Source organism: Rhinolophus hipposideros (genome assembly GCF_964194185.1).
Source record: "Rhinolophus hipposideros genome assembly, chromosome: X".
In the NCBI taxonomy this organism is placed as follows: Eukaryota; Metazoa; Chordata; class Mammalia; order Chiroptera; family Rhinolophidae; genus Rhinolophus; species Rhinolophus hipposideros.
Window position 1 is genome coordinate 1,291,209 of NC_138046.1, and position 23,112 is coordinate 1,314,320.

General features: G+C 44.5%; 1 protein-coding gene across 4 annotated transcripts in view; it reads left to right on the top strand.

Moving 5' to 3' along the window:
• Positions 1-17,970, top strand: part of HDAC8 (histone deacetylase 8) — a 174,091-nt gene extending 156,121 nt beyond the window's left edge. The window contains exons 10-12 of one of the 4 annotated variants that reach the window (XM_081042334.1): positions 607-712; positions 16,797-16,888; positions 17,419-17,969. In XM_081042334.1, the coding sequence (XP_080898460.1) occupies positions 607-712; positions 16,797-16,888; positions 17,419-17,427 (207 nt within the window). In that variant the 3' untranslated portion in view covers positions 17,428-17,969. Of the gene's footprint in view, positions 1-606; positions 713-16,796; positions 16,889-17,418 lie in introns of all 4 variants that reach the window. The other 3 variants (XM_081042333.1, XM_081042338.1, XM_081042336.1) reach the window with 3 other exon arrangements.
• The last annotated feature ends 5,142 nt before the right edge of the window (positions 17,971-23,112 follow it).

Here is a 23,112-nt window from a genome sequence, read left to right on the forward strand (position 1 = left end):
TCCATCTTTGTAGCCCCCACAGCAGCATGTGATGTGCAGGGAAGCACTGTCTATTTGTTGAACAACGGCCATAAGAGAGGTACCAACAGAACACACTGGGGGTTGGTGGAGAATGAGGGCCAGCTTTGTGAAGGAGGTGATATTTGAGCTGTGCCTGGAAGGATGGGGAGGTTTTTCACAGGCAGCAGGGGTTGGGGGAGGGTGTTTGCAGGCCCTAGGAAGGAGCGATGGCAAAGGTCCTATGGGGGTGGGGGGCAAAGCATGGTATGATTTCAGAGTGCTCAGAGCAGGCCAGTGTGGCTAGAGAAAGGCCCCCGGGGAGGCAGGAAGAGCTAAGGCTGGAGAGAAAAGTTGAGACCTGAGCACACAGAAGCCTAAACACTGTGCTAAAGAGGCTAGCAGTGGACTGTCTGCAGGTTTGGAACAAGGGGAGTGGCACCGCCAGCACAGGCCTTCCTGCTGCATTCTCCTGCCCTGCCCACCTGGGCCTCCTTGCCTTGTCAATAGCAGTGGGTTTTTTTTTTTTATTGTTCTGTTTGTATGTGGTTTGCTTTGGAGGTTTTCTGTGGTTTAGTTTGTTTTTTGGCCTTTCCCTTTTCCTTCCAGTTTTTCACAGCATATGGTCCTGATTATGTGTTGGAAATCACGCCAAGCTGCCGGCCAGACCGCAATGAGCCCCACCGAGTCCAGCAAATCCTGAACTACATCAAAGGTGAGCAGCACCCCTTGAGTCCTGCCCTCCTCATTCCACCCAGCTTGTGGCGGCCCATCAGTGGGGCCTTCCCCAAATACCATTTGTCACTGATCTGGGAGGGAAACCTCTTCTTGGCCTGATGGATTGTACTTGGAATTCCGCACTGGCCACTCTGCTTGGGATTGTCATTTAGCCAGCTAATGTCACCTTCAGGGGCACAAAAGATTCGGCTTTGGGCACCTCCAGTGGAAAACAAGTTCTAAAGTGCGCTCTGGAACCCTTTTTTCTTTTGAAAGGGCAATAGTAAAATCCTCTTTGAGATGAGGAAAGTTCAAGTCGATTCAGACTTGGCGGAGAGCGGGGAGGCGCCGGTCACAGACATTCTGTTCAGTGTGCTTCCTTGGTCCTGACAGCCTTGAGAGACTCTGGGGCCACAGTGAATAGTCAGGGAAGCGCATGCGCAGTCCGACCCAGAGCACTCGAGATGGGGCTAGCCTCTGGACAGAGGGAACATGGCAGTCATCAGGTTTGTGCCCTGTCGGTCACACTGCCCCCCTACCAACCCCAGCTGCTGCTTCACAACTCAGCTCACTTTATACGGCATTTTTAAAAGTGGTTTTGGCATGTGTCTTCCTGTTTAATTGAATTTGTGTGTATGTGTGAATAGTTTTTTGGATCCTAATTATTTGCAGAGTTAAGAAGCCAAGGGTATCATATCACCCATCCTGGAGACTGAAATCCAACCAAGATAGCACCAGTTCCCCTGCCTTTGCCTCCCTTGTTGGAATAGAATGCAGCATGAAAGGGAGCCCTGTTCTGTGCTGGAGTTAGTCCTAGGGGATGCGTTGTGTCCTGGGGGGGTCTTTGCTGAGGGTGCTATTAATGCCCTATTCTCTAACAGAGCCCCGTCTGTGCCAATAGCCAAATCTGTAGGGAGGGACTCCACGTCCAAGGCGCCTTTGGCCTGAGAAAATTTGTCAGCTCATAAGTCATAGACTCATAAGCTTATGGTCATAGCAAAGTTTATTGCCTCTCTAATGTGTCCCATAGCCCTCAGCCTTCCCCTGACCCTAGAGTTTCAAGCCACCTCCCTCTGGCCTCTCAGGGGCTAGTGACCCCACAGGTCCTCACTTCCTAACCAAACCTTCCTCCCTTATCCAACTTCTCAGGCCTTTAAAATCCTTTTATTCCTGGCCCTTCTCCAGTCCTAATTAACACTAGCGCTCCCACCCTAGTTTCCTCCTGCCCCTCTCACACCCGGGGCACATTTCCTGTTTCCTTTGGGACTGATCCTGGACAAACTTCTCTTACCCGTCTTCCTTCAAGCTTGCCATTTTCCCCTCATCCTGGCTCTAAATCCTGGTAGAGCACATACAAAGCAATAGGAACAGAGAAAGTAAGCAAGTTTCTACAGCTCACAACTACATATATGCCCTCATGCTTTCCTGCACACACACCCAGACATATATCTCCAGAGAGTGATGACATCTTGCTATTGAGGAAATGGAAATGACAAGTAAGAGAAGACATAAGGAAAGTAATTCAAAGGGAAGAGAACTAGGAAAGGTAAGAAACCCAGAAGAGGAATACATGTTTTAAAAAGATTCGAGATAAAAGACTAGTTTGAGGGTTGGTGGAAAAAACGATAGAAAACCTTAAAGGACATGTAAGTTACATGGAAGTCAAAATGTTTTAAAGATTCTAACAGGTTAAAGCAATATTCTGATTGTAACATACTGAAAGTAAACTGGGAGCAAATGTATGGACCAGGAAATGGGTCCTTAAAACCAACTGGACACATACAAGATGGGAAGATGTGGCTTAGCAGCATTTTGTCTGAAAGAGAGGGATTTTAGTGAACACAGAGCTCAGTATGAGTCACCAGGGCAAGGTGACCTCCTGAAATGCTGATGCATTATCAACCTCGCTTTAAAAGGGCCCTCGACAGATAGGAGCTTGCTCCCATAGGCTGTCTCTGAGAGGCTGGTACAGAGCACAGGGCATAGACAGTAAATGTGGTCACAGGGCACAGAGCTGGGACCCATGGGCACATAGTATACAAAGATAGATTTTCACTCAGTAGAAGAATCTTCTAACAATTAGTGTAATAGTCTCTGTCACTGGAGACATACAAGTAGGGGTGGACACTCACTCAGTATAGGGGCTCCTGCACTGGCGGAGCGTGATTGTACTAGGTTATTGTTAGGGTTCCCTCCAATCCTAAGATTCTAGGGTGCTGTACATTAAAATGAGAAAATCAAAAAGAATTAAAAGAATATGATGAGAGTGCAGGGTTGGTAGATGAGTCACAGTTGTTGGGTGGAGGGGAGGTAACGCTGTCTATAGGAAAGAACTGATGAGAAGAAAAGAAACTAAGTGGCTGAGCGTGGGTGGGGAGGAGCCAGAGAGGGCGGACAAGAAGTGGAGTGGCTATAGTATGCTAGGAATCTTCAGATTTTCCATTTAGCCATCCCTTTCATATTGACAAGGTCTGGTGTTCTAGCCATGCAAATGAGCAGAGCACACAAGTCCAGAACCAAAAAGAAATTCAGCTAAATGTAGAAGAAATGAAGCTAGAAAAAAAGTCCAAATGTTGCTTAAAATTGGCCAGGCTAACCTGCTATACTGAGACCGTGCCCCTCCAGCCCGATGACGCATGCTGCCATCAGATAGTGCGTTGCCATGACAATGGTCAGTGTGAAAAGGCTGCTGAATTTTCTGCATTCTGAAAGATTTTCCTGAACCTGCCTACAAGACTGTCATTTGTTCCTGCATATAAAAACTTCAGCGAGGCTGGCCATTTCTAGCCTTTTTCACCATGCCTCCTGCCTCGCTCCCCCTCCCCACTAAAAACAAAGCAGGGGACGAGGGACATGAGGCACAGATTGATTTGGGGAGGCGGGATGGCAAGGAAGGATGGGTAGATTAGGGTCCACTCCATGGGAAAGAGTTAGCCAGCATGTGTCGTTAAGTTTGTTCATCCTTTGAGTCTAGGTTTCTTTTCTTTCTCACCACATCCCTTGGAAGCACAAAAGATGAGATTTTTGACCTATTGGAGATCAAGCCTGAGGAGATTCATCTTATAGACAGAGATGCATTCCATATGCCACAGGATGACTGGAGGGACAGGCAAATCGAGACCTCACTTTATCCCATCCTTTCTGCCCATTAGTCTAACCAAGAGGGAAAAAAGAGAAAAATAAAGGCACGAGAGTCAACTCAAGCTTTTAACTTTATACAGAAAAAAGCGGTTTTCCTCCCACAAGTTGCTCTCCTCATGCCAATGAATCTTGAAGTTGTGTATCACTGGGCTGGCCCAGTGACTCAGGCCGGTGGCTCAGGTGTTTGCGCACCATGCTCCTAACACCAAGGTCACCGATTCGGTTCCCACATGGGCCAGTGAGGTGCGCCCTCTACAGTTGAGATTGAGAACAATGGCTCTCCAGCCGGAGGCTCCCATGGGCTACCGTGTGCTTCCATGAGTGGCCGGTGGCCAGTGTGAGCGGCCGGCAGCCGGTGAAAGCTGCCGTGAGCTGCTGTGAGTGGCTGACCAACTGTCTCAGTGGGAGTGAGGGAGCACAAGGCTCATATAATACCACATGGGCCAGGGAGCTGTGTCCTACACAACTAGACTGAGAACCAACGGCTTGAACCGGAGTGGGGGGAGGGCAGAAAAACGGGGTAAAAAAAAGATGTGTGTCACTGCTCACAGGAAGTGTGGGTTACAGTGGATCAGTCAACCTAGCTCTATCTTGTTTGCCTTTCCTCTGGTTGACGTGTTCCAGAGGGGTTGGCTCACAGTAAACCTTCCGGACTTGGCACAGTGCTCACGTGCCCAATCTCCAGAGGCGGCTAGCTTCTCAAGCCTGGCTAGCTAGCTCTGCATGGGGAAACAGGGTTAGAGGTTGTCTGATGACATTTGAATCAAGTAAAGGTCCCTAGAGGCCCAAAAGCTTCATATTGCAGTGCAGGACCAACCTTCTGGGGGTAGGGGTGGGGAAGGGAGGGTGAGTTGTGCATATGTTGTATGTTAGAATTGTAAGTGGGGGCTTGTACACTTGCTCTGAGTTCCCAGACGGTACCCCAAGTTTGCCTGTGATAGGGGTGACACTTGAGAGCGAAGGGCTCCAGTGCAGTGTTGGGGAGATGGGCCAGCAAACTCTGCAGGTGTGGGGAGAGACAACATAGGGGAAATAATAAGAGCTACTATTTATCTTGCAGATGAGGAAACCAAGGCTTGGAGAAGATGAGTGACTTGGCCAAGGTCACCTTTATTCATACACTCAGCACCTAGTCTGTGCCACATGCGGTGCTAATAGGTGATGGAGCAGACATTTGAACACAGGCTGTTTGGCATTTCTGGTGCCCGACCTCTCTGCAGTGTCACCCTAACCCCCCCCACCCCTCATCATCCCATCATCCCACCACACTGTAATTGAACCTTCCAGAAGGTGGAAGAAAGTTCCGCTGCTTGGAGGATGCTCTGGTCACCAGCCCCAGCCTGCTCAGCCTCCAGCTGGGTGGGCAACACCTCCTCTGGCAGCCTGAAGTTTAGGGTTGACATTCTTCTAGGGACTAGCAGTTGGGACAACAAGTCTGGCACCCCAGGCTTCAGGTGGGACTCAAAAACATGGGAACTCTGAGAAGCCAAGAGGAAAAGCTGAAAGGCAGGGTTGGTTCCAAGACACGCCTGCCCAGCTTCAGGACTTTTGGAAGGACTTTGGAATGGGATTGTGGAGGATACCTTGAGCAAATTTGCATGAGTTTAGTGAGGATCTCCGTGAAGTCTGTCCCTTATCTCCCCTCGCCATTGTCCCAAGGCCTTTCTGTATTCCTCTCCAGCCTGCTGTGCTTCCCCATTAACCAGGTTCCTCTTTCTTGGTTTACCAAAGAGTATAATAGTTGAGAAGGTTTGTCATTGTGAAACAGAAAGATTAAGTTCTAAAACTATGATCCTGAAAACGTTATAAAGTCCAAAAGAAAAATCAAGGCTGCTCCTCAACAAGACAGCAACTTAGTAGCTTTTAAGAAACTATGAAAAGCCATGGCAGGTTATTTGTGAGGACTTGATATGTCTACCTAAATCTGGGAGGTGGGCAGTACGACAACTGAAAGCCCAGCATGCACCACCATGTGCTGCATACCTTACCTGCATCATCTCACCCAATCCTCACAATTACCTTGTGAGATGGGAAACTGGTGCCTGAAGACGAGGTGCAACATGCCCGTAATCACATAATAAGCAAGTGGTGACTTCAGGATTTGCACCCAGGCCTGGTGCCCTTCCTGTTGTTGGCAGTACTGCTCAGTCAAATCTATTCATCATCCCCTGTGTGCTTTCTCCAGTCACCCCTTAGTAAACCCTGCAATGTCTCCCAAAGGGGTGTTCCGAACCAGGTCAATTTTAAAAGGTATTATTGTGTCTCCACTTCAAGACCCAGCGAAATCAATCAGTGACTATTCTTTGGAACATCTCATGTGCTTGGTGCCAGGGAAAATATAAGAGATGTTTAAGATGTGCTTTCCGCTTCTGATAAGCACTGGAGAAGTCTAGGTGAGGAGACAAAAGTAACCCTCTTAGACAGATCATGAGATAATAATGGCTGATGCTGTGTTGAAGATATGGAGTATGACTTTAGAGAGACTGCTTGCAGAAGTCTGGGAGGATTTGACTACATAGCACTGAGAAAGTGCTCGGATGCCAGGGAAACTCGGATGGGTGGGGGTCAGGGGCAGATGGCAGGTTCCCTTGACTAGCAGGCTGAATAGTCTATATTGGAGACAGTGAAGTGGGAGCCATTCTAGATTCTGGAAGGAAGACATGACTTGATGCAGCAAGAGTGAGACTGCAAGGGCCTGAACTAGAACAGTGGTGGGAATGTACTCCCTATGCTATTCCACCCGTCCGCTTGGCTGAGAGCTGGTAGGAAGACAGTATCTACTTGGAGGGAGGTCAAGGAGAACTGAAGAAGTAAAGATAACTCTGACGTTTCCAGCCTGAATACCAGTTGGGATGGGACCTATTGGTTAGTTTTACAGAAACACATACTTGATATATTCTGTTTTGATACATTGCATTTGAGGTGTGAGACAATGTCTCCATACATCTACATGGAGGAATTTCTTGCAGCCAATTAAAAAGGAACATTTCAAGATAATTGGATGACACGAGAATATGCTATGACGCGAGAATATGATAGCAATGTTAAGTGAAACAAAATAGAATACAAATGATTTAATACAAAATGGTCTCAATTTTGTAAAGATACATAATGTTTGTGTGTGAGAGAGTGTGTGGCTATGCACAGGAAAACGCTAGAAGAAAATATACCAAAAAAGCTAACAGTAGTTATCTTTGGTGGTAGCATTGGAATTATGGGTAATTTTTTTACTTGTTCTTTATTCTTTTTCTGTATTTTTAAAAATTTCTACCACAAACGTGTATTCCTTTTACAGTAAGAAAAAAACTGATACATGTTTGGGGTTTTTCGTTTATTCGTTTTGTTTTTTAAGAAAAAGACTGTAATCTTTTATCAGACTTTATGTTCCAATTTTTCATTTATAAGATCCTGTACCTGCGTACAGCTGGGAAAATAAGGGACTGCAGAGTTAATATTTTACATGTCTCAGGTGCTGTTTCCCTTCTTAGGTACTTTCTTAGGTACTTAGAAATTCTAGGTGCTTCCATTTGTCTTGCAAAGCAAGTCCTCCCTTGATTCACAATGTAAAGCTTCTTCTGCAGAAAATCCAGACAGCTCCTTAGGACCACCTCCCTTTCCAAAATTTTCATTCACTCCAAGGCAACTGTTTTAGTCTCAGTCTTTCTGGGTTTTCTCTCCTGCCCCATTAATATATGTGTCTGTTTCTTCTTACAGTCTTGATTACTGTAGGTATTTAATAAATTTTAAAATTAGATAGAGTCGTTTCTCTTACTTCTTTTTCAAAATTGTTTTAGTTACACTTGTTCCTTTGTGTTTTTATATAAGCTTTAGAATAATCTTTTCTATATCTACAAAAAATCTGGATGTGATTTTGTTAGGAATTGTGTTAAACCTGTATGTCAATTTGGGGAGAATTAACATCTTTATTATGTTGAGTCTTCAGTCCATGAAAATAGTATGTCTCTCCATTTATTTAGATCTTCCTTGGTTTCCTTCATCAGCATTTTGTAATTTCCAACATGCAGATCCCTAACAGGTTTTATATCTAAGTCTTTCTTTTTTTCAGCTATTATATTTTTCATTTTGGTTTCCATGAGTTCATTGCGGCTATGCAGAAATACAGTTTTTTTATTGCACTTATATCCTGTGACCTTGCTGAACTCACTTATTAGTTCTAGGTTTTTCTTGTAGATGCCTTATGATTTTCTACATAGATCACCATTCATCTACAGATAGAGACAGTTTTATCTCTTCCTTTCCAATCTGTATGCTTTTTGTTTCCTTTTCTTGTCTTACTGTGCTTACTCGTCCAGTATTATGTTGAATAAAAGTGGTGAGAGCAGATATCCTTGCCTTGTTCCAGAAGTTAGAGGGAAAACAGTTAGTCTTTCACTATTAACCATGATGTTAGCTGAGGTTTTTGTAGATTTTCCTTATCGAGTTGAGGCAGTATCCCTCTGTATTCCTAGTTTTCTGAGCGCTTTTGTCATGAATGGGTGTTGGATTTTGTTAAATGCTGTTTTTATATCAGATATACTAACACAGATATATATGTAATTTTCTTCTTTAGCCTTTTAACGTGGTAGGTTACATTGATTAATTGATTTTCAAATATTGAGCCACCTTTGTATACCTGGAATTGACCCCACTTGGTCATGGTATATTGTATGTATATTAGAATTCTATTTGGTAATTTTATTTGCTAACATTTGGTTGAGGATTTCGCATCTATATTTATGAGGGATATTAGTCTGCAGTTTTCTTTTGTGTGCTGTCGTCATCTGCTTTCAGTATCAGGGCAATGTGAGCCTTATGGAAATGAGTGCAGATGTGTTCCCTCCTCTTCTATTTTCTGCAACAGATAGTATAGAATTGATGTTAATTCTCCTTTTTAGTAAAATTCTCCAGTGAGATCATCTGGACCTGGAGATATCTTTTTCAGGAGGTTTTTCATTTCTACTTTGATACCATTGTGATCAGAAAAAATGTTTTGTATAATTTCAGTTCTTTTCTATTTGTTGAGGTTTGTTTTATGGCCCAGTGTGTGGTCTATCTTAGTACATGGTCTGTGAGTGTTTGAAAAGAAATTATATTCTGTTGTGGTTTGGTGGAGTGTTCCATGAATATCAGTTAGATCTTCTTGATAGCGTTGTTGGGTTCTTCTATATCGTTGCTCATTTTCTGTCTACTTGTTTTATTATCTGAGGAGGTAACGTTTGGGAATAGAGCAAACTGAAGGGAAAGAGCTTTACAAAAATTGGGGTGAAGAACATTCTAGATGAAGGAAAGAGCAGGATCAAAGACCCTGAGGCAGGAATGAATTTGGTCTGTTTATTGTATATGTTTTAATGTGCTTTAGAAATATAACTGTCTCATCAAACTCTGATTTCACAGATAGCGTTGTAGGATGACGTTAAGTTTTAAAGAAGAGTCTGCATAAGAGATATAAGTGGGATACGAAGACAGTGTAATGTTTGACAGCACTGAAGTTTGGGAAGTGAAGTTGTCTCTGAGGTAGATAATGTTATTAACCCCATTTAACAGATGAGAGAGCTGAGGCTTATGGAGGTTGATTCACTTGTGCATGGTCACACAACAAGTAAGTGAGGGAGCTGGGATTCCACATGAGAGACTGAAGATCATACCCAAGGTTTACAGAAGGAGGAAACACGGAAGTTTCTTCTGCCTGGTAGAGTTGCTGGTTGTTGCATATGACAAACCAAGAACTTTTGAAGAACAGTTGGAGGACTCTAATGTGTTTAATTAAGCACTTTTTTTTCTATTTGTCCAAACTACATGCGTAAAGCAATTATATTGCTTATTCTTCTCAGCCTTTAGCTGTAAAATAACCAAGGGGGCAAAAGGGAGGTTAGAACTTATTAGCGAAAATAAGGTCAACAACTCTGGGTTTTGGAATGCCTAAGTGTTGACACTTGTCTCAGCCTACCCCGAGGCCCTTGAACCAACTGAGATTCAGGTGCTAGCTTTAGCACAACCGCCAAATCCAGCAGTGCTGAGGGGCGTTTCATGCCAAAGTAGGCAGGCCCAGCCTCTGTAGCCTTGCTGTCAAGAGGCAGCTTTTGCAGGCTTCTCACCACAAAGTTCCAGAAGAAGCCCTGCGGACATCCCATCCCATGGACAGGGACATCCCCAAGCCACACTCAGCCCACCAAAGAGCTCTCAAGTGTTTTGAGAAAGGGAAGCATCTTTATTGGCTCCTGGTTTCCCACATCCTTCTGCCTCTTTGCCGCTTCAAGCATATTTGGAGGGAGATTTCATGAAGATTTCTAAATTGAGTCAGAATTTCAAGTCTATTGTGACATGCAAATTAGTCCTGCTTGCCTGTTGGCAGCAATGCAGCTGAAGTGCCTAGAGACGGGCCATAAAATGAAAACATCAAAGTGATTAAATGTGCCCGAAGAGCATAATTGAGTGCATGAATAAGAGAAAATAAAACAAATTGATTTTCTCCAGTGCCAGAAAAAGAGAATAATTGAGAACAAAATAATAGACTTTGAAGTAATCAAAGTGAGGAATGCACCATAGTGACATAGAAACAGCCAGTTGTGGGAGAGATTTATTGTGTTTCTGTTATCATTTTTACAACTTTAATTTCATTAGCTAATAAATACAAATCAATTGAAAAATCAGTCAACCAGAGAGGAGGCAGTCTCAAGCCAAGATTTTTATTCACATCTCTAAAACAGGCTGAGGCGGTGATCCTTAATCTATTTTCATAGGCACACATATCCCCCGTGAGCTGGAAAACAAGTCTGAGAGGCCTCTCTCCCTTGGAGGTGATGATGTTCTCTTCTGCCAGTCACTTTCCACATATAGGTTTACAGATTCAGCTTTCAAAAGGGCCGCTTGTATAGCTCGCCAAGATTTCCAACAGACAGTTCCCTGAGTACAGCATCTTGGTTTACAAAGGTGACATTTTCATGGCACTGACCAGCCATTATGGCCTTACGGTCATTCTGAATTCAGGAGCACCTGCCACTCTCGCCATAGTGCTAAGCATCTGTCGCTCACTGCTTCCATTATCGTCCCCCACATCCCTGCCCCCCACACACACACACACACAAATGACACTGAAATCTAATCTAAAACCAAGAAGGCCAACAAGAGTGTGCCACCTCTTTGGTTTCTGGGAAGGATCAGGGCAGGGAGCTAGGCTGGGACCCTTCTCATACTGACTGGGACCAGGTGCTGGATCACAGAGCAGACATGAGAACTATTTATATGGCTCCTGCGGGAAGGAGTCCCCCAACTTCAGGATGTGCCGTGATGGCTGACACATAGGACTGGAATGGCGGCCTTCCTTTCACAGCTCTTGAGCCACTCTGGCAGCTGTTGGCACCTCCAGATGTTCATGACACACCCTACCTCAGGGCTCCACAGCTAGCAGCCATGGCTTTGGCTCCAGTAAAGGTCTTGGGGACCATTGGGACTGTAAAGCAGGGTGTGCAGAAGGAGTTGGCAGTGCTGAGACTGGCACTGCCTCCTGGCTCAATCAGGATGGCATGGTTAATCAGGATGGCAGGCCAGGCAATTTGTCCTGGAGAATTTATCTTCCAGGAAGCACCTAGAAGCTGAAAGGATTCTGACCTTCCGGTGGCATCCAAGTCCTCATCATGAGATGACTGTTGGCATTTAGCTCCTTTGTGCAAGAGAGCAAGAGTTTGTCTCCAGTTCAGGCCTAAAATCCCAGCTTCCATTTCCCACTGGTGTTTGGGTGGAGCAAAATGGAGCAAATGGCTTTCACAACCCTAAAGCATTATACAGATGTAAGGCTGCATTATTCTTTCTGCTGCTGCTATTCCCATTATCCTGGATTTCGCAGCCCAGAAGTTGTGTCTGAAAAAGAAATGTGGAGAAAGCACATGGACCAAAGAACCTGGAGCTGGGACTCCAAAATGCCTGAAAGGCATTGCCTAGCCCTGCAGATAAACGACTTGGAGGCTGAACTCCATAGGCTTGCTGGCTGGCAGGCGAGCTGCCCACTCCTGTGATGTCACCTCAGTTACTTATGCCTATCCTTCCACATAGAGCCAGCAGATTTAGGCACAGGAGGGGAGAAAAAGTGAATCATAGGCTATTTTAGAAATTGCTTTGATTCCATTTGAGACTGCAGTAGTCCCTTGCAAGCTAAGACCAGAGCACCCTCACCATTGTGGTAATATCCTATAAGTGCTGATATCCTGTAAATGCCAGAAGCTGGTGGGATTAATCCAGAGCCTCAGGTTCTAATTCAGGTCAGAGGCAGACAAGTGGTATTTGGTGTTTATAGTTAATTGTCATTGAAAGGCTTTCTGATGACAGGAGGGATGTACATTCCAGGGTAAGCAATACAGTTGATAATTAAAAGCTCAAATGAAATCAGCTCTCCATATCAGCACATGCCCAAGGCTTCACAAAAATCCTGTGTTCTGCCATTGTTCCCAGGTGGAGAGTGAGACCCTTACAGGTCCTGGATGATCTGGCCTCTGGCCATCTCTCCAGCCCCAATGCCCCCTCTCTGACCCTCATCCTGTGCCTTTATACATCCTGCTCTGTTCCTGCCACCTAGAACATTCTGTCCCCCTTTGCTCTTCAAGATGCCACCTCCTCTGGGAAGGCTTCCACACCACCTCTTTGTATGCCCTTGGCACTCTGTATGCAGTGGTATTTTATTGCCTTGCTGCTATGGACTATGATATGTTTGTCTCCTCACTAGACTGAGAGCTCCTTGAGGGCAAGAACTGTGCCTTTACTACTGATGTCTACAATGGGCTAGGGGCTGGGTGCTAGGGTCCCCAAAGTGTGCCTCATGTACCTCTGTAGAGAGACAATTTGAAGTGACACAAAGACATTTTTTATTTTAATAGTTATATTTGTTTGAATGTGTGTTTTAAAATGTAGTTAAGCACAAGTCTGCTACTTAGTTATTATGATGATGATTCTTATTATTGCTTAGGATAGATGAGGTCAAAATAGGTATTAAAGTTTTTAAAGTTAGTTGGTAAGCTATAAAGAAAAATATTGTCACCATTAATACAGATGTTAAGTAGATATGACAACAGTTCTGAAAGGGAAGCTCATATGATGGAAGCTTTGGAAACACTTTCCAGCAGTCCCAGAGTTGTTTCCCTATGGTGCCATTCAGCCTCCAAGGGTTCTGGGGTCACCCCAGCATTTCTCCAAACTTCTATGACACTCACTGTTTTCAGAACCCATTTGCCACTTAGCCCAGTGGTATGGACGCTCCTTTTGTAAGCATATGTTGGCGCCCCTCGACCACATTTGCAAGGGCCTTAAGAGCAATGAGCAAACTTCGAGGCACTGTGGACTAAATGGGGAAGTGCTTTATCAGCTGCCCCGTAGCTCTACAGATGTTCATTCCTTCCATGAATATTTATTGAGCCCCTATTACATGCCTACAACAGAGTGATGCACAAGACAGACATGGCCCCGCCCTCATAGAGCTTGTGATGGAAGATGAACAGCAGGCAAGTAAACACACAAGATGTCTTCAGTGTACTAAGTGCATTGAAGAAAATAAAATAGGCTGATGTGACAGAAAATGAGTGACTGCGGTGGCCACTTAGATTAGATGTTCATAAGGTCTCTCAGAGGTGACTTTGAATTGAGACCTGAATGATGAAAAGAGTAAGAAATGGGAATATCCAGGGACAGAGCATTCCAGGCGGAAGGAATAGCAAGCAGAAGAAGGGGGGAGCCCTAGGAAGGAAAAATGGCTCGTGCGTTCCAGCAATAAGAAGAAACCCCGTGTAGTAGTAGGAGACAGGAGATGGGCCACACCCTGCCAGCCTTGGTAGCTAAGTAATTTGGATTTTTTAACAGTAACTTATTTTATTTTATTGATATTCAATGCTATTCTATATTTCAGGTATACAGCACAGTGGTTAGACATTTATATCATTTATGCAGGCATCCCCCTGATAAGTCTAGTACCCACATGGCACTGTCCATAGTTATTACAGTATTACTGGCTATAGTCTGTATGCTGTACTAGTAATTTGGATTTTTTCTAGGTGTGATCAGAAGCCATAGAGGGTTTTGAGCATAGGAGTGATACGGGATGTGCCAGCCACATGTAACTAGTGGCTAACATATCGGGCCGCATAGAGATAGAGCATTTCCATCATCAAAGAATGTACTATTGGGCAACACTGCTCTACTTTCAAAAGACTAAAGATTACAGGGATAAAAAGACAGGTCACAGACTGAGAGAAATATTTGCAAAACACATATCCAATGAAGGACTGGTATCCAAAATATACAACTTAAAAGTCAACAAGAAAACAACCTGATTAAAAAATAGGCCAAACACCTAAACAGATACTTCACCAAAGGAGATATACAGCTGGCAAGTAAGTGTATGAAAATATGTTCACTATCATGTCACTTAGAAATTGCAAAAGAACAATGTGATACCAGTACACACCTAATAGAATAGCTAAAACCAAAACACTGATGACACCAAATGCTGGCAAGGACGTGGAGCCACAGGAACTCTCGTTCCCTGCTGATGGGAATGCACAATGGTGTAGCCACTTTGGAAGACAGTTCTGCAGTTTCTTACAAAGCTAAACATAGTTTTAACATACAATCCAGTAATTGTGCTCCTTGCTATTTACTCAAAGAAGTGGAAAACTCATGTCCACACAAAAACCTGAACATCTGTTTATAGCAGCTTTATTCATAACTGCCAAAACTGAGAGGCAACCAAGATGTCATTCATTAGATAAACGGATAAACACACTAGTCCATCCAGACGATGGAATATTTTTCAGAGCTCAAAAGAAATGAGCTATCAAGCTACAAAAAGATGTGGAGGAAACTTAAATGAGTATTGCTAAGAGAAGGAAGCCAGTCTGAAAAGGCTACATGCTGTATGAGTCCAACCACTTGACATTCTGGAAAAGGCAAAACTGTGGAGACAGTAAAAAGATCAGTGGTTGCCAGGGCTTTGGGGGAAGGAAGGAAGGATGAAGATGTGGAGCACAGGATTTTCAGGGCAGTGAAACTACTCTGTGTGATACCCTAATGGTGGATACATAACAGTATACATTTGTCCAAACTCATAAAATTGCACAACACTGAGAGTGAGCCCTCATATAAACTGTGGCTTAATAGTGAAGTATCAATATTCATTCATCAACTGTAGCAAATGTATCACCTTAATATAGGATGTCAGTAATAGGGGAAAGTGCCTGCCAAGGGAGGAGAGGGACTGGGGGGGACACAAGAGCTCTCTGTACATTCTGCTTAGTTCTGTAAAAGTAGGGTGACGATCTAATTTATTGTGCAAACCAGGATATTTGAGAGTGAAATGGGGTGTTGTAGATGTAAGTCAGAGCTGTCCTACAGATAACCCAGAGATCACTAACTGGGAGCCCATGAGCCACAACTTGCCTCCAAAATTGTTTTCTTTGGCCTCACATGCTGATATCCCACACAGCATTCCTTAAAAATGTAAATCAGCTGTCCACATTTAACACTGTGGAAACTCCACATAAAAATGTGAATTTCTCGCTTCTCTTGGAAAGCAGGAAAGATGTGGGCCCACATTCCTGCCCAGTAGCGAAAGGGCTAGAGCTGAGGAGCAGCTGCCCTCTTCCTGCAAACCTTCCTGTTTGCCACAGACCCCACCACTCCCTTTTGCATCTCTTACTCCAGGCCGCGTGTGAGTTTCCATTTATCATCTTGCTTGTATTTTGGTTTTGTTTTATTACGTAATAGAGTAAAGAAAAGGGCAAACTATGTCTTATCCTCATGTCATGATTCAAAGCAGGAAAAAGAAAAAAGGATCAAGAGGGCTCCATATATCTTGCGTCCAGTCTGCTTTACTCTATGTCTCCCCAGGCCCCAGACCATGCTGGCCTTTAGAATTTTCTCAGGCTGCCACCCACTGCTGGAAAAGCTACATGTGAGAGGAAAACAATGGGCATTATTTAAGCTTACATTTTTATTGTTACCCCAATTCAATATTGCTCATCGTCAACTTTTGGTGGAAATTCTTTCTGTTGTTTTTCTTAATTGCCTCCAAATGTAACAGGAGAGTAGGACGGAGCAGCAGAGAATGCAGCACCCAGCTTTCCTTTTTGTAAATGTGTTGTTGGAGCACTTGCACACAGAATTTTGTTCCTCGATGCATCTGCTCATTCATGAAACCTCCTCAGCAGAGGCAACAACACAAGCAGAGGCCCACGAGACACAGGAAAGATGTCGAGGGGCCTTAAACTAGGAGATGAAGAATCAAAGAGTACACACAGATTGTAAGCCTAGAGGTTGAAAACACCAAAAGCATGATCCAAAAAATTAACTTTTGCAAGAGTTAAGAGAATGAAAAGACGAGTTACACACTGACATAAAATATTTGCAAATCATATAAAGGATTCTCCAAACTCAAGAGTAAAAAAAAATCCAATTAGTCAAAGACATGAAAAGGACGCACAGACTGCAAATAAGAGCTTCAACCTCAGGGTTTGGGGGGTGAGAGTGGGGGGTGGGAACGAGATCTTTGTGGTGATGGGGTAGTTCTGAATCTCCTTGTGGTGGGGGTTACATGAATGTACACATGTGATAAAATTGCGTAGAACTATACACTTACACACACAACTGAGTACATGTAGAACTCATGAAATCTGAATAAGGTCTATGAAAAGTACCAATAACAATTTCCTAGTTTTGATATTAAATAATAAATACGTAAGATTTTGCCACTTGCAGAAATTTGATGAAGGGTACCTCTCACTACTTTTTTTTTGCAACTTCCTGTAAATCTATAATAATATAAAACGGTAAGTACCCAAATAAAAAGGAATGAACTATTGACACACCAAAAATTTGCACCAAATTTAAAGGCATTATGCTTGGGGAGGTGGGGCAAGGAGAACACTGCAGAGGGACTAAGTGAGTAAACGTTTCATTCCTAGAGCCCAGTCCTGTAGGATTTCAAGTAGTCGCTTGTCCCTCAAAGACTCTTAGGCCTGATGGCAGAGGAAAGCCCCCAGTTCATATTACACAGGTATTCGCGCAAGAAAATACTAGGAGGGTTGCTTGTGCCCTGCTAAAGGGGAAGAAAGGTTTATTGGGGGTGGGGCAAGATTTGATGCAGTTAATGACGTGTGAACCCTGAAAAGTGTGGCCTGAATGTGTGTGTGTGTGTGTGTGTGTGTGTGTGTGTGTCTTAAAACAGCCATTCGTTTTGCTCATGACCTGTGTATGAGCTGGGCACTTGGGCTGGGCTCAGCTGGGTGGCTCTCCTGCTGGTTTGGGCTGGGTTCACCCAGCACTGCAGGTAACTGGCTGTCAAAGGTCTCACCCACATGTCTGATGGGTGACTTGTGGTTGCTGGGGTGACTGGGCTATGTGTCTGTTACCATCCAACAGGTAGCCTGGGCTTGCTGGTTCATATGTTGGGGTCTCTGGGTTCCCAAGAACAGCCAGAGAACAAGTCCCAACATGCAAGTGCTTTTTTTTTTTTTAACAGGTTTATTGAGGTGGAATTCATGTATGTCACCTGAATTTGAATTTTGTTTTCTGTCCTGTTTGCAGGGAATCTGAAGCATGTGGTCTAGTTGACAAAATGAGATCAAGTTTCCAGAGGCGAAGAGCAGTGCCTGTAATGAAGACAGTGTGTGGAATTTGTGACTGCAGGGGAAATTTGGAAGAAATTACTTCCTGAAAATTTCCAAGGGGTACCAAGTGGCAGCTGGCCTCCTGGGGTGAGGCAGGCAGGCACCCTAAAGGCTTCAACTGGGCCTAGGGGAAGAGGCATAGTTCCAACATTTAAAGTGTTTATTTTTAAAAAACACACAAATGCCGTTTTTAATCTTTGAAAATTATTTTTAAGCAAGTTGGGGAGGGGGTGTTTTTATTTTCTTAAAGGAGACAGATCAGAAGCTGGGGGAAAGCAAGGAGCTTTAGTCACCAGTTTGTGGGGCGGAGGGAGCTGAAAGGCAGGCTATGGACCTCAAGACCATCGAGGTAGGTGGAGCCTTGGCAAAGCAGGAGTGGTCAGCAGACTGGGAGGTGCGATGAAGGTCACTTGTGTTGTTTTTATGACTGTGGATCTATTTTATTTTTAATAAAATCTTTGAAAACCCACCTCTTTGTCCCAGTGTCCTCATGGTCAAGTAGCACTGATAGCACACACCATTCTAAACATTTCGTCTCCCTGAAGTGTCAAGAATAATGTTGTTGCTTCCATGTTCTGCTCCGGCCCAGCCTAGGAAGCTGACTCTGGGTGCTGGACCCTACTGAGGACTAGTGTGTCCTCACTAAGTCCTGGGGACAGAAGACCAAGCTCTGTCCTATGCTAGGGCCCCTCTAGGGCCCTGTGATCGTGGAGAGGGTCTTGTTGTCCCTTCCTGGGGAGTGACTCTGCGATGGGAAGGGCAGGTGGCATGTCAGGTGGAAGAGGCGCATTCTGATGAATAGAGAGGCTACTTCCCTGTCAGGTGTAGACAATCACCCGCTGATGAAAATGAGATACAGTTGTGATGCGCTGTTGTTAGTGTAACCGCTAGGAGAAGGCAAGATGGCGATGGCAATGACCGTACCAGGGCGGCATCCAATAGAGGTTCAAAGCCGCGCCTTGTCAGGTGAGTTGTGCTTCTCCAGGCCTGGGGGTGCGGGAGGGGGCATTCGTTGAAAGCAGTGGGAAAAGCCGTGAACGTGTCCCAGGATGGGAATAGCCAAGCTTTTATTAAACAGCGTCAGAGCGCCTGGTCTGCTAGGAATACCAGTCACTTCAAATGCCCACTATTCTAATTATATACTCTTGGCTTAAGGGCAGTTTGACTTACACCAAAAAGAACCGGCATTAAAAAATAGAAGAGGGGGTAGGTGCTGAGTGGGGCAGTTGGGTGGGTGGGAGGGTGGCCAAGGAAGGCAAAAGGGAACTCTGAATTCCCAGCCTGCATGAGACCTCCCGCCAAGGTTTGTGGACTCAAAGGCTCCCCTAATCCCAGTCCTTCCTGGGGGAACCACCCCCAAAGTCATCAGCCAAATTCCTGTGAAGACCTGGTCCCCAAGGGCAACCATGTGGCAAAGTGCTGAATGATTAGTGCCCCATTGTCCTTTCAAGGGGAATGGACCTGAGCAAGAAGGGGCCCTTTCCCACTGGGCAGCCAGCGCTACCTTCTCACCTCCTCGGACCCCAGCATTTGAGAGCAAGGCCTCCCACGGGCTGCGCCTGATGCGGAGAGAGGACGCCACCTCATCAGCCTTCGGGACTCCTTTCCATTCGATTCTTGTTGAAAACATTAAGCTAAAAAATCCCATAGATAAAACTAGGAATAATTTTACATTTTTGAAAACTAAAATCGAAATACTCAAAGGTGGGCACGGTAGTCACAAAACAAGGAAGACACACTGAGTGCCTCTGCTCAAGTCTGAAGTCACCAAACTGCAGATGAGTACGTGAAGCTTGGGATATATCAATTATACCTCAGTAAAGCTGGGTTTGAAAAGGAGTGCTCTGATAAGACGCATTATAAGTACCTAGGAGGAAGAAAAGGACTGACATGAAAGCCACCAAAATACTGAGGTAGGCTTCTGTGGAGGATGAACATATAAGCATGGTTTCAGTTTTGTTCTTTCTACTGTTCAATCTTTTCCAGTTTTTCTCTGGCAAGCATGGTCTAATTTTATAAGAGAAAAGTAAATAATAAACTTTGAAAAACTGTGTGTTCTGGGTAAGTTACAGATCAAAGTAATTCAAGACCCGCAGAGAGGAAGAAGAGTTTGTGCTCAGGCCCCAGGGCTGTTCTTGCCATCAGGGAGGTTGCTTTCCGACTCACTAGGCCGGAGAGGGTCTTTCAGATAAAGTGATTGGAAGGCCAGGCCCAGTGTGCACCAATGTGAGCCTGCTTTCCTTTCTGGAAACAGCAGCCTTTGTGCCAGCAAGTACCAAGCACAATAACCGTAATAATAATGCAAAGCAAGCATTGGAATATGCCGCGTTTTACAAATCGCTTTCATTTATAGGAGGTGGCGATCCACCCCGCTGGGTAGGTATTGTCATCCTGACTTCGTAGATTAGCACACCGCACTACTCGGTTTGAAGTAACTCGCCAAGTTGTATGTAAGTGGCAGAGCCAGGAAGCAAACCCAGCTGGAGCTGTGCATTCCCTCACTTTTTTCACTGGCCCACACCTAGAGCCACTAAAATATTTTTAAACTGTGACTTTGTAGTAAACAACTTTCTTACTGCTTCCAAAGTCCAAGCTGGACCAAGCCACACGCTGCTCCCAAGACCTCTCCACATGACAACAACATTAATTCGTTGTGTGCTTTTCAGCAAGTTATTCAACCTTTCTGGGTCTGTTCCCTTACCCATAAAGTGGGGCGAATAATTCTCGTACTTCATGGGCTATTGTGAGTGCCTGATGAATTAGCACAGATGGAAGGACTTTGAAAAGAGTCTAAAGCATTGTGTGCAGGAGGGCCTGCCATGAAAATGGGCCTGAAAAGGCCGACCTCTGAGGAAAGCCCAGTGTTCCCAGGAGCCCCCGGGCCTCCACTATCCCAAGGCCGCACAGGGGCCAGGGAGACTGACAGAGACAAGTTTAGGCTGTGTGTGCAGCTCAAGGGTTAAGAAAATACCCATTTCAAAAAGAATATACGTATATATTGGATATGCCTCTATTTGCTTAAAACATCTTTGGAAAGATACACAAGAAACTGGGGCACCTTGGTTGCCTGCAGGCAGGGGAAGCAGGTGGCAGGTGGCAGGGGAGTAAGGGAGACTTGCCGTGTTCCTTTTCGTACCTTTTGATTTTTGAGCCATGTGAATGTATTACCTGGTCCAAAAAAAGTAAATAAATAATTTTTTTAAGCCAACGGAAAAATCCCAAGCCAGTTTCCCTTTGGGGGAGTGGATCTGCCTGTGAGCTGTCACAGAGAGAGCAGTATATTTCCAATTCTATATTTAAAAGACTCTTTCTAAGGCAGAAAGACTTCTTTATAAGAAAATCAAATATTGTCATTCAACAAAAAAGGTAGAAGGGGGAAGAAGAGCAGGACAGGGAGGAGGAAGAGAAAGAAGGAAAGCAAACAGCCTTCTAGACCAAGCAGGTTTTGACATCTCTAAGCCCCTACACACAAAGTTCCAGCAGCTCCTCCTCCCCTGTCTTTGCTGAGAACCAGTCCCCAAACCTCCTGCTCAGTGCTGGGCCCCAAGCTGACCAGCAGTGCCTCGATGTGCATGCAACATACGCACACACTTCAGCCTCAGACCGCCTGGGTTTAAGGCCCCTTGCTATCACTCACTAGCTATGGGGTATTGGCTAAGTAAGTCACTCTTTCGGAGCCTTAGTTTCCCCATCTATCAAATGGCGGTAATATATTTGCCTACCTTAGAGGTGGAATCAAGGGATCAAGGGGATAGTGGAAGAGAGGCAAGTAGTAGGTAGCAGCATGCTGAGGGTCCAGGTTTCAGGAACTAGGAAACTGGGATGCATGTTCGTGTGGCTGGGCATGTGTACATGCTGCTGGGGCAAGGAACCAGAGCTATTATCAGACTCTCAACACTCCAAGGTGTTTTTATGGTCCCCAAAGGACGAGACCTACAGCTGGAGAAGTAAAGACACACATGAATACAGCCTCCTAAGACAGGACCCGCACTCTGGGCCCGCACACTGGTCCTTCCCAGTTCACAGCCACAACGTCCCTACCTTAGTAAAGTGCTGTGGCCACCCCATGTGAAGTAGCCACCCTGTGCTCTCTATTCCAAAATATCATTATCATCATTTTATTCAGCTTTCATGTACTCCCCCGCCCCTGCAAACACACACACACACACACTCACTCTTGGAGGCTGGGGACTTCGGCAGTGAGATCACTGTACCCCTAGTGCCTAGCATGGTACCTGGAACCTGTAATTCTCAATACATAAGTACTGAATGATAGAACTACGTACTAAAGGCAAAGCAATTCCTTATATGTGGGTATCATGGAGGCACAGGCCATGTAGACTGGGGCAATCATGACACAGAAGCTGACCTTGGCCAGGTGGCAGGAGCAGGCATTCCAGGCAAAGGCACACAGAATTTAAGGAAGTGACAAGCAGTTTGGTGTTGCTGAAACACAGAATATTAGATAATATTCAAGCAAACCAACTGCAAAAATGTATTAAGACAACAAGGAAAATTTGGACATGGGTTAGGTGATGTTAAGAAACTATTGATAATTTTATTAAGTACGATAACAGCATGGTGGTTGTATGTTTATTTAAGTCCTCATCTGTTAGAGATACAAAGTGAAGTACGTATTTGTAGGTGAAGTAATATACCTGAAGTTTAAAGTACTCCAGACAAGGACATGTATATGTGTGACAGTAGGGGGGGGGTGGAGATAAATGAAGCAAAATTAGAAAATTATTGGTCATTGTTGAAGTTGTTTTGATGGACACGTGGAGGTTGAATATCCTATTCTCTCTGCTTTCATGTGTTTTTAAAATCCCACAAGAAAATGGTGAGGTATATGTCACCGAGTGACCGGAAGTAAAATAGCAGGAGTGGCCTCCTGTGCCAGGTGGGGGAGGCTGGACTTGATCCTGCAGGTAAAGGAGCATCAGAGAGTTTTATTTTTTATTTTTTTTATAATTATTTTTTTACTGATTTCGAAAATAGCCTGAAGACAATATCACTTATCCAGAGGTAATCTTATTTAACATTTTTATACATTTTTTTCTAGTCTTTCTTCTATAAAAATAGACAAATATTCTTGTGCATGTTTCAAAATTGGGGTGAAATGTGCATACAATTTTAGATCCTCATGTTTTTAACATTTTATCATGAATACTGTTTCATATCCTTAATTTTCATAACCATAATTTTTTATTTATTTATTAGTTTCAGGTGTACAAGACAAGGTAATACTTAGACGTTCATCATTTATATCCCTCACACTGTGAACCCCCCTCCCCCCATCCACCACCACCCCGACCTCACACCGAGCCATCACATTATACACATAAAATTATAGTTGGCATTCATTAATGTCCAGCCTCTGGTGTACAATGCCATGACCAGGCATCCACAGCATCCCTGAGGTGGTCTCCCAAACAGGACACGTGTCCATCGGACACCCAACAAAATCCCCAAACACTATTGAATAAGTTCCCCAAAGTAATTCTCAAAAAACCCTGAGGAGAGTTTTAAACCAAAGAACGTTCTGATCAGATTTGCACCAGCTGCTGAGACAGCACAAATGAGACTGCCGAGGCCCAGCTCCAAAGTGAGC